Source organism: Sprattus sprattus (assembly GCF_963457725.1).
Source record: "Sprattus sprattus genome assembly, chromosome: 2".
Lineage (NCBI taxonomy): Eukaryota > Metazoa > Chordata > Actinopteri > Clupeiformes > Clupeidae > Sprattus > Sprattus sprattus.
The window spans coordinates 24,812,405-24,830,835 of record NC_137921.1 but is presented as its reverse complement, the minus strand read 5'-3'; the positions used below and the strand labels follow the sequence as shown (position 1 = coordinate 24,830,835).

Below are 18,431 nucleotides of genomic sequence, written 5' to 3'. Positions count from 1 at the left end.
GGACCAGAAGTTAACTGAGTAAGTCCACATCAGTGTGTAGGAATAACCAGTGCAAAGCAAATCAGGCAGGAGAGACCTACTGAACCACCTCACATAATCATGCCTTCATTAGAGAAACTAGCAATTGTGTTCCTTCTATTAGTGCACACACACACACAACAGGAAAACGCTTTTCTCTGGATTAAAGCTAGCGTTTTGCTGTTGAATAGACTATTTGGATTGGCCTAGTGGTGTTTTCTAGAGGCATACAGGAATGGTGGCCACTATGCATCACAGCATGCAAGAGAGACAAGAAAACATGCAGAACAGACTCCAAAATAAACAGGGCAGGCAACACTGGGGAGCTTAGACTAGGGCTGCAGCCGTATAGGAATTATCTTACTGCGGTACTAAAAGAATGCCTCCTTGCAGTTTGGTTTGCGTTCATACCTCAACTAAATCCCCCTGTGTTTTCATTATTAATTCATTTGAAACTAAAGTAGTAGTTACGACACCCATTTAAAAGCATTTTATGCAAGGTTGTGTTACGCACTGTAATGAATAAACATGGCTATAGACAGGGGCCATCATACACTAAATGTTGTCTGCCATAACATTTGTTGACAGTTGCGGTTACTCCCTAGTTTTGAACACCAGACTAGCAAACCACTTCTCCTCAGTTAGTCCTCTCCATTGTTTTGATTGGTCAGTCAGTCAATCAGAAGGTAACAAGGACGTAATGTGTTCATTTAATGTTATGTGTAAGCTCAGTGCTAAGGTCTGGGTGCTTTAGAATAGTTTTCTAAATTTTAAAAAGAAAAGAAAAGTGAGCTTTTCGAAAATATCCAGATTTGTGGAAACAAGGCCAAAGGCAGAGCCAAAAGCTACATGAGGATGGCAGCACTCCGATAAGGGGAGGAAAAATCGGTTATGACGGTAATGGTAATTAAATGACCAGTTCAACACCACAGCACACCTCCTAGTACCAAAGTATGGCGGTGATGCGGTAATTGCTGCAGCCCTAGCATAGTCACAACATGTAGGAGAGACGACACAAAATGGAGTCAACACAAAATGCAAGACACACTACGGTGAGAAGACGACAAGCCAGGCAAAAGCTCTGCTCACTTTCAAAGTCAAGGAAAAAGTTTGGCCCCTGCTCAAGGTCTGTGCAAGTGAGAACTTTTAACAGATTCCCCATTTGGTTTCTGAAAGAGAAAAGCGAAAGGGAGGTGGGGAGAGAGAGAGACAGAGAGGGGGGTTGTGATGCGTGAGAGTTGTGAAAACATGTCACAGCTCCATGAAATAGGAGGAGTCTATGTGAGAGGGCGGGGCTTGTGTATGGTTAACAGCGATGTGGGTGCCAAAGAACTGTTCTCAAAAGGTACTTTAATGATTGTCAAGAATTTGTTCAGTTATATGTGAACACGGTCTAAACTCATTGCATATGTTTTTTCTGTTTCATGGCACATGCATATATTGGTGTTCTTGGTGCCAATTCACATCTTTGTTTCATGCCAGCATGTTTATTTCCTAAAAGCTTTGTAATGCATCGTATTCTATTTAAAGAACCTTTTGAGAACAGGGCCCACACATTCATGCCTGGGTCCTGTCCGCCGGGGGCGTGGCCACCAGCGCAAACCACCTGCTAAATGGACAGAAAGAGTTGAATGATTACACCCTGCACCCCCACAGACTCCTCCTTCACACTTACTTTCAAAGTCCAGGAAAAAATGGGGATAGTTCTCTATTTCCCTTGTCAGCACTTTAAGTAGATTACCCATTCCAGCAAACCTGATCAAATACAGATGTTCCAAACAAAAATAGCATGGTCAAGTTATAGCATAATACAAATGTAGTTGAGTAATACTGAACATCTTATGTACATATCATGATTACAAAGGAAGTAACTAATAACTATATTGGAACTCCAGTATTGGTCAGTATTGCAGGGAGTATATGATCAGCTGTTGATACAATAACATTCAGGTATCCCCACCCAAGAATCAATACGTAATAGGGCTGAACAATTAATTGCATTTGCGGTTTAATCGTGATATGATGAGACGCGATTTTCAAACCGCAACTTAAATAAAAACGCGATTAATAATTTTTTTAAGATGGAAAATTTGGCACACAGTGATTAAAGCAGCATAACGGATCACTTGCTAATCACTAACGAGATGCTAGTGCTCAAACTAGCGAAATCTCTTGAAATGTGCTTACTTTGACACTATGACCAACTAGTTAGTCAACAACTGTCCTAACACAGTCAAACATCAAGCAAGTGCAACACAAGACGGCAAATAAGCTACTCACTAGTTCGGCAGACAGTAAAAACCAGGCGGCTTCAGGCACACCTACATAACGCAGTCATTTGCCTACGGACCCTGGTATGGCAATGGCACAAAGGCGATTCTCCATATTAAAAGTCATTGTAGCGCCCAAATTTTCAAAGCTGTTATTTTAAGGTAAAACTGCTTATCCTAACCCTAACCCTGAAGTACAATTACTGCATAAGGCCAATTTAAAAACTGCATGCCTTGTGTTTATACTTGACTTTGTTTAAATAACTTAAATGCAGTGGCAAAGCCACCGATTTGTTTCTGTAATGAGCAGTTAAATACAAATGTAAAATGTGGGAAAGAATATTTCACACTAAATGTATCTAATATTGGGTCATATTTAAATCATTCAGTACGTTTTGTTGGAGAAAAAAAGGGGATAACATTTTTAAAAATCGCATATCGAATCGCAATATTTGGGGGAAAAAATCACAATTAGATTATTTTCCCAAATCGTTCAGCCCTAATACGTACCATTTCAAAAAAAAAAAAAACAACACACTCTTTTACAGGTTTGTCACATGTACAATAAGTATCTGAACAAAGCTGGCTGCCCAGTACTAGCATATTTCGCATGACTAGATTACTGGAGGATGCCAGCAAGGCATTTCTGGAAGCGCAGTCTGGAACTGACCAGAGAGGCATTAAGCGAGTCATCTGATCCCAACACATCCCTCATTAACCCAGAGTACCCAGAGCGCGCACACACACACACACACACACACACACACACACACACACACACACACACACACAGAGTATAGGTTCTCGCAGTTCCTGTCTAATTCTTACACATAAAACATCCTTGCATGCTTGGAAACACACAGAAATATATTAAAAAAATGATGCCACATCACTGAATTCTCACAGCCGCTCACCAGTTCTGCACCCTCTTCTCTCATAGGTCCCTCACCCTACACACACTTGCACACACTTGCACGCACGCCAACCTAATTCTCACAAACACACTTCTCTTTAGATACGCCTCTCTCGCACAGACACACACACCGGCTGCAAACAGACCAGACAGACCACACTTTGTGCTTTAACCGTAACATGACCTGTCTAAGAAAGCAAAGGGGTGTGCACATTCGTGTGTGTATGTGTGTGTGTGTACTGCCCTTATTACTTATGTCTGCACACCTCGGTGGTAGATATTATTACGGAGTGTTTCAGTAGGGCTACGGCGAGCCCACAAGTCATCTGCCACGTGACAACGCCCTCAGCAGCTAATGGAATCAGATACTGGCTCCCCAGAGTCTCCCAGTGTCAAACCTCCACAGCAGTATCTATACGCATGGGCGTTGGGTCTGTCGGAGATCATTGGTGGGCGTACGTGCATGCCAAATGTTTCACATCTCACATCAAATACATAACCTTCACCTAACTTAAGAGCATTCTGCCATGATGATACCCAAAAACAACCATGGCACTGCATAGTGGCAAAATAACCCCTCACAGAATGGCAACAAGCAAGGATAAGGGACAGGACTAGAGACCATTACTGACTGCTGGCCTCAGGCCACAGACACAGCTTTTTTCTTAGCGTGGTACATGATACTGCAGGCATGCGTGCACTTCCAGTAATGAGAGCTGCTCTGGCTGGCAGGATGTGCTAAATGACAGATGCACAGCTGATTGAAATACTGCAGCTGTGGGTGCAGCATCTCTGACAGCCACTAGATGGTGCTGCTGGTTCAGAAAGTCTTGGGGATGCAGCAGATTTCGATGAGAAACCTGACCTACGATACACACGCACATTACTACAGGAGAACTTCAAATTACACAGATGGACATACGCAAATTAAGTGTCAATCAAAGCTTCATCTTGGCTATTTGGATGGAGTGTTGAAGGGGGTTTTGTCATGGCAGTCAGAAGGAGATTGGCATAGCAGTTAGCAGCAGCTTGGCAGACAATGTCGTATTCAGCTTCAAAATTAACATTCTAAATAAATACCACACCAGGTAGCACAAGAGTGTACACAAGCCAACATGCTGCACTAGAACTGTGGGTCACCAGCCATCCTTTCCAGGCTACCCCAGTGGTAAGCTAGGAGCCAATTCAGCACCATGAACACACAGTCAGACACACACAGTAGAGGCATAAGAGGATATGAGCACAATAACTGTTTGATGGGGGCGGTGGCAATGTAGGTAGACTCACCACTATTTCCTGTCCGTTGTGTTGCGTCGCTACCAGTGCCAGCTTGGCATCTCAACCTTCCTGCGTGTGTCTATACGCGTGTGTCTATACGCGTGTGCGTGTGCGTGTGCGTGTGCGTGTGCGTATGCGTATGCGTGTGTGTGTGTGTGTGTGTGTGTGTGTGTGTGTGTGTGTGTGTGTGTGTGTGTGTGTGTGTGTGTGTGTGTGTGTGTGTGTGTGTGTGTGTGTGTGTGTGTGTGTGTGTTTCTTTGTTTATGTTTCATGATCCCTATGCCATAGGCATGTCATTTATATCTGTTCTGGACCAGACTAAACAACAAAGACTAGCGGGTGTATTAAAGCAGACTAACTTTTCCAACCACAACAAAAGCGCTTAATGGCTTAAGCTCTTATGCTACTCACAGAGTTTCGTCACTTTGTAGCCCCACTCCAATGTAGCACTTGTTTTCAATAATTACAAACTGCAACCACGAGAGACACTGGTTCATCACCTGCTCTGTGTATATGCGTGTGCATGCATGCACCCATCTGTAAACGCGCACGGCCGTTAACAAGACTGACGACTGACTGTGATTAAAAGGGGGGTTGTGGCTGGTGGCTGTGGTCTGTAAAGAATAGCAGTCATAAAGCTAAAGCATTTCTCTCTTTCCCTCATGGCGACCACAAGCACTCACATTATATTTTCTCCCTTGCTCACACAAACAAACAATGTACACATACTCGAAACACACACACCAAAAGAAATTCAGCCCCTCTTTTTTTCTCACACACACACACACACACACACACACACACACACACACACACACCACAGATGCCTGAAGGCTTTGGTTGGCAAAGCCCCCTGGTCCCTCTGCTATTGTTAACCCCCTTGAAGGAGCTCAGGGTAGGGGCAGAGGCAGGGGGAGCCAGCCATCATTCAACACCACTTCCTGTTTGTGGAGAGTGCGCGCAAGAGGGCCTGGGCCAGAGCCCAAGGGCCGGCCAGATCCAGGCTCTGCCGCAGAGCTGCTAGGACCTGATCAGATCAATATCTAGAATATTAATCACAACTGGAGGAGGATTCCCTTCAGCTTCCCTTTCTGATGGGAACACTTCAGTCGCTGTGGACCCGGAGTGAACCTGCCAGGAATAGAACTGTCCCATCCTGAATGAATCTGTGGAGATCAGAGAGCTAACACAAACACACTTAGAACACGAGAGCTAGTCAGCTACAACACATATAGAACAAAGGAGGAACAGTCTACTAGAACACACCAAGAGTCAGAAAGTGACTCAGCAAAAATGCACTGACTGAATCTAGATTTAAGATCAATCATAAATTCACAAGAGAAATTACAGAAGCTACACAGTCATAAACACACACACATATCTCTCTTTCTGAGTGTCCTTCACACATCTGACAGTGTGTGGGCGAAAGAGAGATTTAGGCAGAGGCCAGACCATTATGTCCTTACTTCACCTCACCATCACGATGGTGGCCATAATGTCAGCCTTGCTTTTGTGATTGAGGAGTGTGAACACACACACACACACACACACACACACACACGCACACACGCACACACACACACACACACACACACACGCCTAATAGAAGAGCCCGGAGCAGCTTTTACCACTTTGCTTGAAGCTGCCCCAACAACAAATAAACAAGTTGAAACGTGGTCCCTCCCATTCAGTCAGGCAAACATTACGTTTGCTCATTCCCACAGAAGCATCACAGGCAGCAGTCCTGTAAACAGCCTGTTTATACGCCAGCAGCAGCAGCTCTGTTAGAGACCTAGATATACAGTCTCAGTGAGCTCACTCTCACAGGGAAGTGTTTACACATCACACAGTTCTTTGCTAGGGCCAACCACCATCTTTAAAAAACAAAAAAAAATGATGAGTGGGTTTAGTGGTCTACAGCTTAACAACACCACAGGTGTCATCGAGCATCAGATAGATCCAGGTCAGACCCAGCCATATGTAAAATACAGCAGAAAGGATGCAAGCAAGTGTCACAAAGCTGGGTCCTGATTTTGTACGCATACTATTATCACCCCGCTGGTGTGTGCGAATGTGTGTGTTTGTGTGTGTGGTCACTGATGCCATTAGTGGCCTCTAGTAATAGGTTAGCATGTCTAGCACCTCACAGAACACACAGTTTGGTTTTTGATGCCGTCTATCAATACACTAGCCACTGTGCTTGAAAAGAACAACATCCTAAAAATATACCACCATCCCTCACAAGTCAAGCGTTATCCTACACACAGAGCCACACGACTCTAAACTAAGCTTATGCGCGTGTCGTTTTTCAATGACGAGGTGCTCCATATGGGTTAAAGTGTCGCCTGTGAATGTGCCGTTGACTCGGCGCCCAGCAACAGAACCTTTTAGTTTCCCTCTTCCATCTTCTAGTGCCAGAGTGTTCCGGCTTCTGTTCAAAACCTAGCCAGCATAAACACAAACTACTCCACTTGTTTACATGCAGTCAATACATATCCCATTTCTCTCCCCCCCCCCCTTCCTTGTGTCTTCAGACAAAGCAGTCACAAATGTCCGACTACGAAACAGAATTAACAATAAATGGCGGTGCCAAAAGCTCCTGACTGCTGGAGATTGTTTTTCCTGGCTGTAACTCTTGGTCCTTCTGGAGCAAACACAGTCATATTTTGCAATATATTGACCAATAAAAATGGCTGATTACAAAAACTGTGCCAAATTGGACAGCATGTGTGGGGGACAGATGGCAAAATTAGAGAGACTGGAGGGAGATGTGACTCTTCTTATCTAAAATCATCACTGACTGATGCAGGCAGACCTCTCCATGCACACAATCCACAGCTACGACAGGTTACCTTATCTGGAGGAGGACCTGGGTGGATTCCTTCTAGAACATCCGTCTGCTTGAAGCTCCTGAGAAAGATGGAGAGGGGGAGGGATGGAGAAAGGGAAGGAGAGAAGGAATAAGAAAGCAAAAAAAAAAAGGAAGGGAAAGAGGGGGGGGGACAAAAAGGAGAAATAAAATGAACAACAGGCAAAACCTCAAATTAAGAAAGCTCAGTGTTAAATTGTACAGCTCCTTCTGAGTGTGTGTGTGTCGGGTTTCCCGCTCACTGGTGACCTCAGCTTTCTCTTCATTAAATCTGTCACTTTAATTATTCACGTCTCAGTTGGTGATGCCACTGTTGTCTTGGTGACTGAGGGAAGGTGCAGGCCTGAGTGTGTAAATCTGCACGTGCATTGTGTGAAGTGTGTGTGCATGTTTGCACAAGTGTATGTGAGCTCTGCTAGTATCTTCACAAGTGTTCACAGATATGCAATTGATTTAGCAGATACAGATGTGTGCATCTGATTGTGTGTGTGTGTGTGTGTGTGTGTGTGTAAGTCTGCAAGTGCATTGTGTGGAGTGTGTGTGTGTGCGCATGTTTGCACATATGTGAGCTCTGCTAGTGTGTTCACAAGTGTTCACAGATGTATATATGCAATTGGTTTAGCAGATGCAGATATATGCGACTGATTGTGTGTGTGCGTGTGTGTGTATGTGTGTATTGTGTGTGTGTGTTTGTGTGTGCGTGAGCATTTGTATGTCATTAACTCATGTCCCCCAGCTGTTCTGGGTTAACTGGGGTAGCAAACATTCTGTGACACATCTGACAGAAGACCCCTGTTTATAGCTGCCTGCTTACCTTATGTGCTCTGCACGTGTGTGTGAGTGTGTGTGTGTGTGTGTGCAGTGGTGGAATGTAACGAAGTAATTTTACTTCGTTACTGTACTTCGTTACATTTTTAAGTATCTGTACTTTACTTAAGTAAAAATAATAGTGCATACTTTTTACTTTTACTTCGTTACATTTTGCAGCTATTATCTATACTTTTACTCCGCTACATTTCTACAATATGTGTCGTTATTTGTTACATTTTATGAACACAGTTTCGCCAAACTGTTGCCTACACAAAAATATGGATTGCGTTGCTTTAGGACGTTTCAACCAATCAGGTGGCTCTATCAGCTTTAATGACAGCAGAGTGTGTATTTGGCAGCAGCGCTACGGTAGCATTGCCTGTTTTGCTTAAACATTCGACAAACAGCCTGACTAACAAACAACTTTTCAGCATGGATTCAGAGTCAGCCTCATCTGAGGACATGTTCAAGTTCAGAGGTCCCAAGAATAACTCGTGGAGGTTTCAGTGCGTTTCCTGTCTACCTCAAAAAAGGAGATGCTAGACTTCAAAATTCGCCTTCAAATTTGGAGAAACAGGTTGAGTTATGCAGAGTTCTTGCTATACTAAGTTAATGTCTATGACTTTTGCATATCGTATGCGGTTACTGACATGTTTTCATACTGTTATCTAGCAAAATACATGTTGACATACAGTTGACATGTTTAACGTAGTGGTAAGATAAAGCTGGTAGTTTAGCAATGTCAAGCTAACGTGAAGATTTGCCTTTTTTATTCACTGGTTATTGCCTGGCATGCAAACTTAATGCCTAGTCTTGGGTTACTCAATATGTTTTTTTTTTCCCCTTTTCTGCAATCCATAGAGCATAAAACTCTGCATTGACCAGTTTAACAACTCCATTTGTTTTTCATGTTTCATATTTCCATTTTTTACACGTTTACAATTAAATAAAAGATTAAAAGATATACATTTGCGTCTTTATTGGTTTGGCTTAATGGTATTAACTTTGCAAATAATCCCTGGTAGATAAATTGTCATCCGCAGAATTGTAAGATAGAGTGTGAACAGTATTACAGACAATAGGCCCAATAAGTACATCAACCTTTCCAATTAACAAATGTTGTTGCTTATAATTATTACTAGTAGTGACATATGTAGAGGCATTTATTACCAGCCGCTATTTGTTTATCAAAATGGTACAGCCTAGACATTGAGAGACAACCCATTGCGTGAGTACTTTTACTTTTAAAGTAAATTTAAAAGTGAGTACTTTTTACTTTTTACTTAAGTAGGATTGTTGATGTAGTACTTTTACTTTTACTTTAATTTTCCTGGGTACTTGTACTTTTACTTAAGTACTAAACGTCAGTACTTCTTCCACCACTGTGTGTGTGTGTGCACGCACGCACACATCAATCCCTGCAGGGTTATCCTGGAATGAGGGGGGTGGTGGTGAACGCCACAACACCTCAGCCAGACTCACAATATGAGAAAGTCCCCTACAACAAAGACATCAGGGTTCCCACACTTGCCTTGAAAATAAATTCCATGCTACCTCCTCATTTTCCAGGTACCATATTAAGTGATGATCTATAGGCCCTGAAGCTTTCCGCCTCTATCCGCGCCCCCCTCCCCTCACACAAACACAACGCCCTAGGACACCCGACTACTTACTTGAGTTAAAGATGCGCCAGTCTAGTCAACATTGTAAATACTTAGAGATTATGTCTTATTGATAATATCAATGCAACAAGCTGTAGTAGACTGCTTACTAGCTAACGTTGATAAACCCAGGTTTACCACACAGTTAAAACACAGCTACTTACATTTGAGGATAAACTTGCATAAGACGTTTCACTGTAGATGTCAAGACATGCATGTATTTGACCCTTCTATTGAGATCGCGAGGAACGTTTCTCAGTTATTATTCCCGAAGTCCACCAATCCGAAACTATACTTTTCAAGTCCATATCACCAGGTTGCCTGCATCAAATTCCAACATCTAATATACCAGATAGGATGCCAAGAGCATGTGCTACAACATGGGATCATCCATTTCTATCCACATGAAGCTACATAAAGCTGTTCACATGTAAAGGGTTTTTATAAACTCATCTTAATTCTGTTTTACACAATTTTACACATCATCCCAACATTTTCCAGGACAACTGTTTCAATTTCCATGTAAATGTTCACTTTTGCTCAGTTTCCATGACTTTTCCAAACCTGGAAAATGAAAAAATTAATTCCATGTTTTCCATGGTTTCCAGGTACCGTGGGAACCCTGGACATGCTGCGGCTCAACTCAACTCACCTGTACTAATCATGTTCTGGGTCCCGTATCTAACAGAACCTCATCACAGCCCCCATAGATGCACACACTTTCCCACATAAGAGACCCAGACACCCCTAGCATTTGCAGGAAAATGTCTCCATCTTGCCCATCATACACAATGTAGATCGCCACAGAGGCGTATGCTATAAGACCAACAAAGATCTTATTTGACCATCAAAGACCACATCTGACTACATCAGACCCCTTCTGGAGTTCGGGAGACGATCAGAGTGTCCCGGAGACATCCCTCGATGCTTAAGGCACTAGATGAAGAAAAGGCGGAGGAGGAGGAGGAAGAGGAGGAGGAGGAGCCTTCAGCCATCCGTCTGCCTGAGAGAACCCTGCTTAGCAACAGTCACCACGATCCCCTCATGCACACACACACACGCACAGCGACAAACACCCGTACTCTGAACCTATGTGAGAAGGGCTGATGGAGAGCCACTGAGCAGCCCTGTGGGGATCCCTCCATCACCCACTCTCACACACAGATGACCTTATATGGGCATGTGGATCCCCATCCCCAATACCCCACTCCACACATTTACACACTTGCCTGAGTGGTCTCTCTTCCAGATGCACATACACATTGAACATAGTTCCTTTAAAAACGGTTCCTGCCTGCATCCTCGAATGACATCAAGTTGGTTTACTAGATCATGTGTGTTCTAGGTGGATTTGTACAATACATTTGAGTCAGAAAGTGCTTACAGAGAGATATAGTCTGTGTTAACGCTCAGTTTGAGATCTGTGTTTTGAAGAAGTGTACCACAGACAAACACACACACACACACACACACACAGGTCCTCTTCCATTAAAACCAGGTAGGGGGTCAGGAAGAGAGAACCCCACTATATAAACATGTTTTTCAGAACGGGCTCGGAATGTTCCAGAAGCCCATCACAATACATATGGAAACAAAACACTTTTTTTGAATAGAGAGAGAGCGAGAGAGAGAGACCCAGAACAGATCCTCATATCAATAAATAATTAAATGACCAGGTAACCGCTGGCATTACATTAATGAAAACAATCAGACCGCACTTATGTCTGAGTTATGAAGGTCGGTTAAGACAGATACCTATGTGCATGTGCGTGTGTGTGCTCTGATTGTGTGTCTGCACTAATGGATGTTTCCTGACCTGTAACTCCTTTGAGTGTTTCTGACAGTGATGGGGAGGGGTGGTGGTAGTTACCTTTTACCCTTCGGTAGTTCTCTTACTCCCACTAACCTCACGGAAGAGGAACAGGCATACGCACACACACCGCCTTCCTAGCAGCTGGCCTGCTGCCAAGGCAACATGAGTTACTATGGTAACCAGCCATGAGCTGTAACACAGGGATACACATGGAAGTGACAGTATCACTACATAAAAAGAAATTCTATCACACTCACACACATAGCATGTAATCTGAGGGGGAGGGTCTGGCACATACCTGCCAACATTTGAGTTGCAAAATCCGGGAGATTTCGGCGACGGCGGCGGGAGGGGCAGGGCCGGGGGGCAAATGTTGGTTTTATGGGATGTTGCGCATATAAGTGTATATAAACAACTTATTTATTATATATGCTGTAGTCTTCAGTATATAAATAAATACACAATAACTGTATTTATTAACAAAAACATTTTTTTGTATTTATTATTATGCAAACATCTTATTAGTAGGATAACTACAATGTACTTAATTCTTATAAACATCTTCGCTCAGTTAGGTGACTTAAAAGCAATGGCCTGCGCAGAAAGATCAACTGCGCAATAGAATCTAGGTTTGCCAGATTGACAAATTGGTTGAAAATGGTAGGCTATTGTGTAAAGGTTGACGGATCCCCATTCAAAGTGAGTGATAGCAAACCCAGACACCTCGCAAATCCTCTGAGACGTATTTTTCAGTTACAATAATGGGTTTTTTACATTGTACAGTGTTTATTTCTCGGTAACTTTATAAAAATATAAGTAAAACAAACTACTTTTAGGTAGAAATTCGACCATCTACGGAGTTTGGTCCGCCAGCTTTTTTTAGCTTTTTGAGACGTGACCATAAACGTGATCTGATTGGCTAGAGCCTGTGTTGTCTTTGCATTAAAGGCAATTTGATTGGCTGACGCTTGCTATGCCTCTCATGCTTGCGTTTCATACATGATCTGGCAACTTTAGAACATTGACACACATTTTGATTTGATTATTAATAAAATACATTTGTAACTCGTAAAATACGGGAGATTACCGGGTGATAGGACAAAACGGGAGGGCGGCGGGAGATGGATCAGAAAACGGGAGAAACCCGGGAAAAACGGGAGAGTTGGCAGCTCAGGTCTGGCATGAAGTGCTTCCACACGATCCCAGCAAACAGAGGTATGTGCGTGCAAGGAAAGGGGCATTCAGCTTGGTGAAGGGCAGACTGCAGACCTTGATGGAGCCTTGCACCCACCAGTGGGTGTGCCTCTATTGCCCCCTCTGCCAGAAATTGGTAGTAAATGTTAGCATTTGTGGTGATGATTCTACTGAGGATTCTCCACACCAATCAGTAGTCGTAGAACTAACTAGTACCACGTGCAAGGTACCAGGTTTGACTAATGGAAAACAAAAAAGGCGAGTAGAGTCCAGCCGGTTGAGCTGGTACTATGCAGTGGAAACAGACATGCACTGCAACCCTGAACTTATCAAGACATTACCCAGAGGGGCTGGCAGTTTTAAACAGACTTCACCCCACCAGCTCCCTAACTTTCCATTTAATGTACTGTTGAGCCCAAGTGTGAACAGAGCCAGTCATTGTCCAGAGAATCGACGGCGAGTGAGAGTGTGTTGACACTTCTCAACACATGGACGACACAGGAGACAAAGCGACCAGCTGCCATTCATTTTTAACGAGAGTTGGTGATTTACAGCGACAAGAGACAAGTGGTCGGAAAAAGATTGGAGGTCTGTTTTATGAATACTAAGCAGATGTGACCCTGCCTTCACTCATAATGGTAGTTGCCGTTTTGTTTTTGCCTAAACTTCAGTACATACCTCAACCACCTAAAGTTAGCTACCTAGCGACAACTAGATAGCAACCTATACTGAACAGCAACCTATACTGAACAGCAACACTATCACGCATAAACTTTCATTTGTGTGATAGTGCTGCAGTTAAGTTTAGGGGTTCTAGCTAGTTAGGTTGCTAGCTAGTAGCTACCACACTTCTACTCAGAGAAACAGATGGAGACTGTTGGGAGTGGATAGTAGACACACAGCATGGCACTGTGATGGGTCAAAGAAGAAGCCCCCTCTGAAAAAAGGGGTATGGCATGGTGCAAACCAAGACTCAGGAGAACCCATTGGAATCCCAGAATTGTGTTTACGTGCCTGTACGTGTGTGTGTGAGAGAGAGCTCGTAAGGGATGTGTTCAGTTGCAAAGGGCGAGACACAGTCACGCTCCTGACCAAATGCCCCCCACCCCTCCCTCCCTCCCTCCCTCCTCTCCTAACTCACAGCCCTGCAGTCCAGTGCTCCGGCATCCCATCACCCCAGAGCCTCAGAGCTGCCAGCTGTGCACAGCTCCACAGCACAGCAGGATCTCAACTCAACCCAGAAATCTGGCCAGGAGCCAGTGCTCAGACACTCATCTCTATATCACCCACTCTATCCCATTCCCATCTCCTGCACAAAATCTGCACCCACCTCTGCTCACTGCATCCAAAACGGCTCAGGATCTGAAGTCAAGTGTTACCCCATACACACTCACTTCCATTGTTCAATTCTCATCTGGTCTGATATGGTGAAGGGAAATGAAGGCAGGGGGAAGGTCCCAATTCCACAGAGATAGGAAGAGCGCAAACCAATGTCCATGACCGACCGAGTCTCATATGGGGTTTTCTGGAACTGATCAAATATTTGCTGAGCCTGGGGAAATTAAATAGGTCACCACTGGAGAACATGGTCTCAAGGCTGAGCTCAAAAAGAACTTCCTGTATCCACTTTCAATGACCACCACACACACAAGATGGACGCAGACGAACATGGACATGACACAAAAAGAGAGCAAAGGGAGAAGTACAGAAGGGGAGAAAGACAGAAAATGACACAGAAAGATAGATGGATAAAAACAGTCTGACATAGCTAGCTGAGACCCAGAGGCAGGGCATGGGTGTCACCCCACAGTTCTGAGGCAAGAATGCCGTTGGGGAGTTGGGGGTGGAGGAGTTGTAAAAGTCCCTCGGTGCTGGTAGAACACATCTGGGGAGCCTGAACACCCACCCCAGCCTCTTCTTCATGTTCTCGGGCACTGCTTACAGTGTGATGTGAAGCGCACGGAGGTGGTCTCTGAAAACTACCCATGGTCCATCCAATACCATTATTAGAATAACATGTATGTCAGCGTGTATCTGAGAGTATGCAAGCACTTGTGAAACTTATTTTGCTTTCACAGACCCTCCTTGGAAGCGCCTGGTTTAACCTCCATCTTTCTTACAGCTTTACTGTGAATCTTGTGTAATGGATGTTATAATAGAAGGTACCCTAAAGTGCAGTTAAAGCTGAAACAGGCATCACCATATTACCTACATCAGACCTCCATGTAATGTCACTTAAGCATGAACACAAAAAGGGAAAATAAAAACTAGGTGCAGGCACCTATTCTCCCTTGCCATATAAAAGGGCTGCAAATCCTCCAATACACGTGCCTCATTGGCAGCGCTGTTCCCTTTAAACTGAAGGCATGATGGTGCTGCCATCTGCGAGCATGCTGAGCTTCAGGCACATGAGTGTGATCATTCACGTTATAATTGTGTGTGTGTGTGTGTGTGTGTGTGTGTGTAGGGGGTAACATTCCCGGGCCTGATGAACAGTCAAAACAACTGGAGGCTCTGGTGAGGAGGCGACATGTGAGCAGGGCCCGGCTGGAGCACGGATGGATCCAGGCTACAGACGCCATCAGGGTTTTTCCTGCATAGAGAAAACTTAGGCGCGCGCCTAAGCCGTTTTCCCGAACGCCTATGAAAAATCCCGAGCGCCTAAAGGCAAAAAAAAAAAGTCTGCGATAGAAAAAAACTGTCATCCAATTCAGCTTAATGGTGTTTTAAGCGCTCACGTTGAATTCAAGCAGCAGCAGCAGATCCCGCCTCCTACCCCCTCAGCCAATCATTGAACAGAGGCTTCTCCAAGTTTGCAAGACGTTAGTCACTTTAATTTGATTTTTTTTGTATAAAGCAGCTAGCAAGCAGTTGCCTACATTATCTTAAAAAAACAATACTTTGATAGTAGGCTTTAAGTTTTATTTAAGCAGTGTGTGCGTGAACCTATATATCCTATGTGTAATGGTAAGACTAATATTAATGCCATATATACAATAACTGATTTATGAGAGCTATCCAAAGACTGGTGGCTGCCGATTTAGCAGTCAACCTACCTTACTCTGTACGTTTAGATGCTTTACAGGTAGCTGTTAGCCATTAGATGCCTGGGAAATATTTAGTATCTGTAAATAACAGCTCACCTTTATCTTTTTAACCAGATTTGTAAACAGGTCGCGATCAACAGGCTCAATAGGTACAATAGGCTACCTTGGTTAAAAATCGAATTACGGTAGAGTCATGCTAGCATTGCGCTAAATAATTAGGCAGCTAACATTAATAAGTGGTGTTTACATAAAGTCACTTATTGTATATGGCATAAATATTATTCTAAAACACCTTCACTAGTTGTTTTAAGCAGATTTGTGAGCATCATCACGTATGCAATGCACGTCAGCGAATGTGTTCTGAAATCTGAATAGTGTTTCAAGTAGGCTACAGCCGAACTCTCGTTCTGTTTTGATCAATAGTAATCGAGTTGATACGTCTGATCTATAAGCAACTGTGAGGTGCGTGAATGGACAGAGCCAATCACTTAAATACTCAACCTGCGGATGCATCCTGACTTTATCAGTCCGCGGTTTCAATATTCATGGCTTTCAATTTATTAAAATATCTGCTATATTGAGAACTTACACAGGTGTAGGCTATTAGGCTACTTGATTTGTCTACGCGTTTAAACGAGTACCAGTAGAATGCGGGGCCTCGGAAAGGCAGACAACCGCATTGGTTTTGAAAGCTCAACTCGTTTGTGTTGCATCTCGAATCTAATAATATTAATATTATTATTGATAAACCGGTGCGGTTGAAAACTGTCGTTCCACTGCGAGGGCCAGCCCGACAATAAGTTTGATTATTGATTTCCAACGCAGCCTCCATTGGTGAAAATAATGTTATGTAGGTTTGTATAATAAACATGAATAGTAATAATAGATAAACTTGACTTTCATAATTTGTGTGTTCCATTTCTGACCACTGGTTAGTTCTAGATTCTATTGATATAGATTTCAGTAGTTTGCATACGAGGTAAACCTTGATCTTGAATCTTTGAACCATACATGATAGCACCATGGGGCTTGGACTATTGTCAATATATTAGCCTATCTATTTTAATTTAAAGTGGAAGCAAAATGATCACCTCAAGCATAGCCTCCATTATTTATGAAATGTAAAAAAAAAAAAACAGACTGTGCGCGCGTAGCGCTCAATTTTTTTTGGGGAGCACCGAAGAGCCATTTTGACCCAGGAAAAACCCTGGCCATTCCGATAAAGAGCTCGGCCCTCCATCCCTGCCACCACCACCGCTGCTGCTGCCACAACCCGCTCCACAACAGGCCCTTTCAGCTCAGCAGAGCTGGGGTTGCCCAATGCTAATATGCTTGAATATTACCACACATTCCAATCCCCTGAGCCGGGCACACAATTAGATGCGTTCACAGGGCAAACAGGCAAAGTTCACACTTATCTCCAACGCAACAGAAGTGGTGTGTGTATGTGGGTGTGCGTGTGCGTGTGCGTGTGTGTGGAGAGAAGATTCTGTGTGAGGCCGGGTCTGTGAGATGATGCCGGGTCTGTGAGATGATGCCGGGTCTGAAGTTCTTATCAGATGATGGCTCTGCAAAATGCCTCGGGTTTGCAGCATAAGAGTGGAACTGAAATGGAAGATCAGCAGTGATTCACTTCTGCTCCCCACTCCACTCCCATCTCTTCCGATTCGCTGACTCCATGGCAACCATTTCCATAGATGCCAGAGATACAGTGCATGCACAACAAGGCGGCGCAACACAATCTGTTAGTCATGTGGAGCAGATATACTCTGGTGTCCAAGATAAGACCGTTTTCTGCTCTCAAGGTGCGTACCATTTCTCTCTCTCTGGCTATCCTTCAGTGCCCACACGGTACAAAGTTCCATTGAGAGAGGGAGAGAGAGAGAGAAAGTAGGGAGGGAAAGAGGGGGGAAGTGAAAGAAAGAGGATGAGCTAGAGCCTGAGTGGAAGCGTGGAAGAGAGACACGCACGCTAAAACTGGAGCGTGAGTACACAAGCTTCCTTTTCTTGGCAGACTGAGGTTAAATAAAGAAGCGGAAATAAACCAATAAAACCAAAACACTGTTGCCTTTTCTCTGAACTGCGTGGGATGAATCTCAGGTTTCCTCTCACACCAGGAAGGTCAGCAGTGCTGTGGGACACCTTAAGGTAGAAACGCCCGGCACAAGCTTACGAACTTTAATAAATATATATTAAAAACAACAGCTAGATGGAGGAGAGTAAGTAAACAAACCAGGAAAAAGACAAAATCCCCACCATCTGTGCGCCGGCCCAACATTCGAAACACCCCGTCACTGCTCTGGTTACAATGTTCCATTTGAGTGATTGTCTGTGCATCTGTGTGTGCGTGTGCGTGTGTTTAAAAAAAAAGGGACTCTAAAACCCACTACCATCTTTCTACTCATCCTTCTCGTCTCCTCCTGCTCATCATCTATCAGCTAAACACCCAAGCAGCACATACAACTCTGAACTCCATGAATCAGCTAACTCTGTGTGTACTGTGTGTGTGTACTGTGTGTGTGTACTGTACTGTGTGTGTGTGTACTGTGTGTGTGTGT

General features: G+C 43.8%; 1 protein-coding gene across 2 annotated transcripts in view; it reads right to left on the bottom strand.

Moving 5' to 3' along the window:
* Nucleotides 1-18,431, bottom strand: part of fam49a (family with sequence similarity 49 member A) — a 61,024-nt gene that overhangs the window by 18,430 nt on the left and 24,163 nt on the right. The window contains exons 2-3 of one of the 2 annotated variants that reach the window (XM_080833119.1): nt 7,332-7,389; nt 1,694-1,773 (exon numbers count right to left, since the gene is read on the bottom strand). In XM_080833119.1, the coding sequence (XP_080689245.1) occupies nt 1,694-1,763 (70 nt within the window). In that variant the 5' untranslated portion in view covers nt 1,764-1,773; nt 7,332-7,389. Of the gene's footprint in view, nt 1-1,107; nt 1,188-1,693; nt 1,774-7,331; nt 7,390-18,431 lie in introns of both variants that reach the window. The other variant, XM_080833118.1, reaches the window with a different exon arrangement.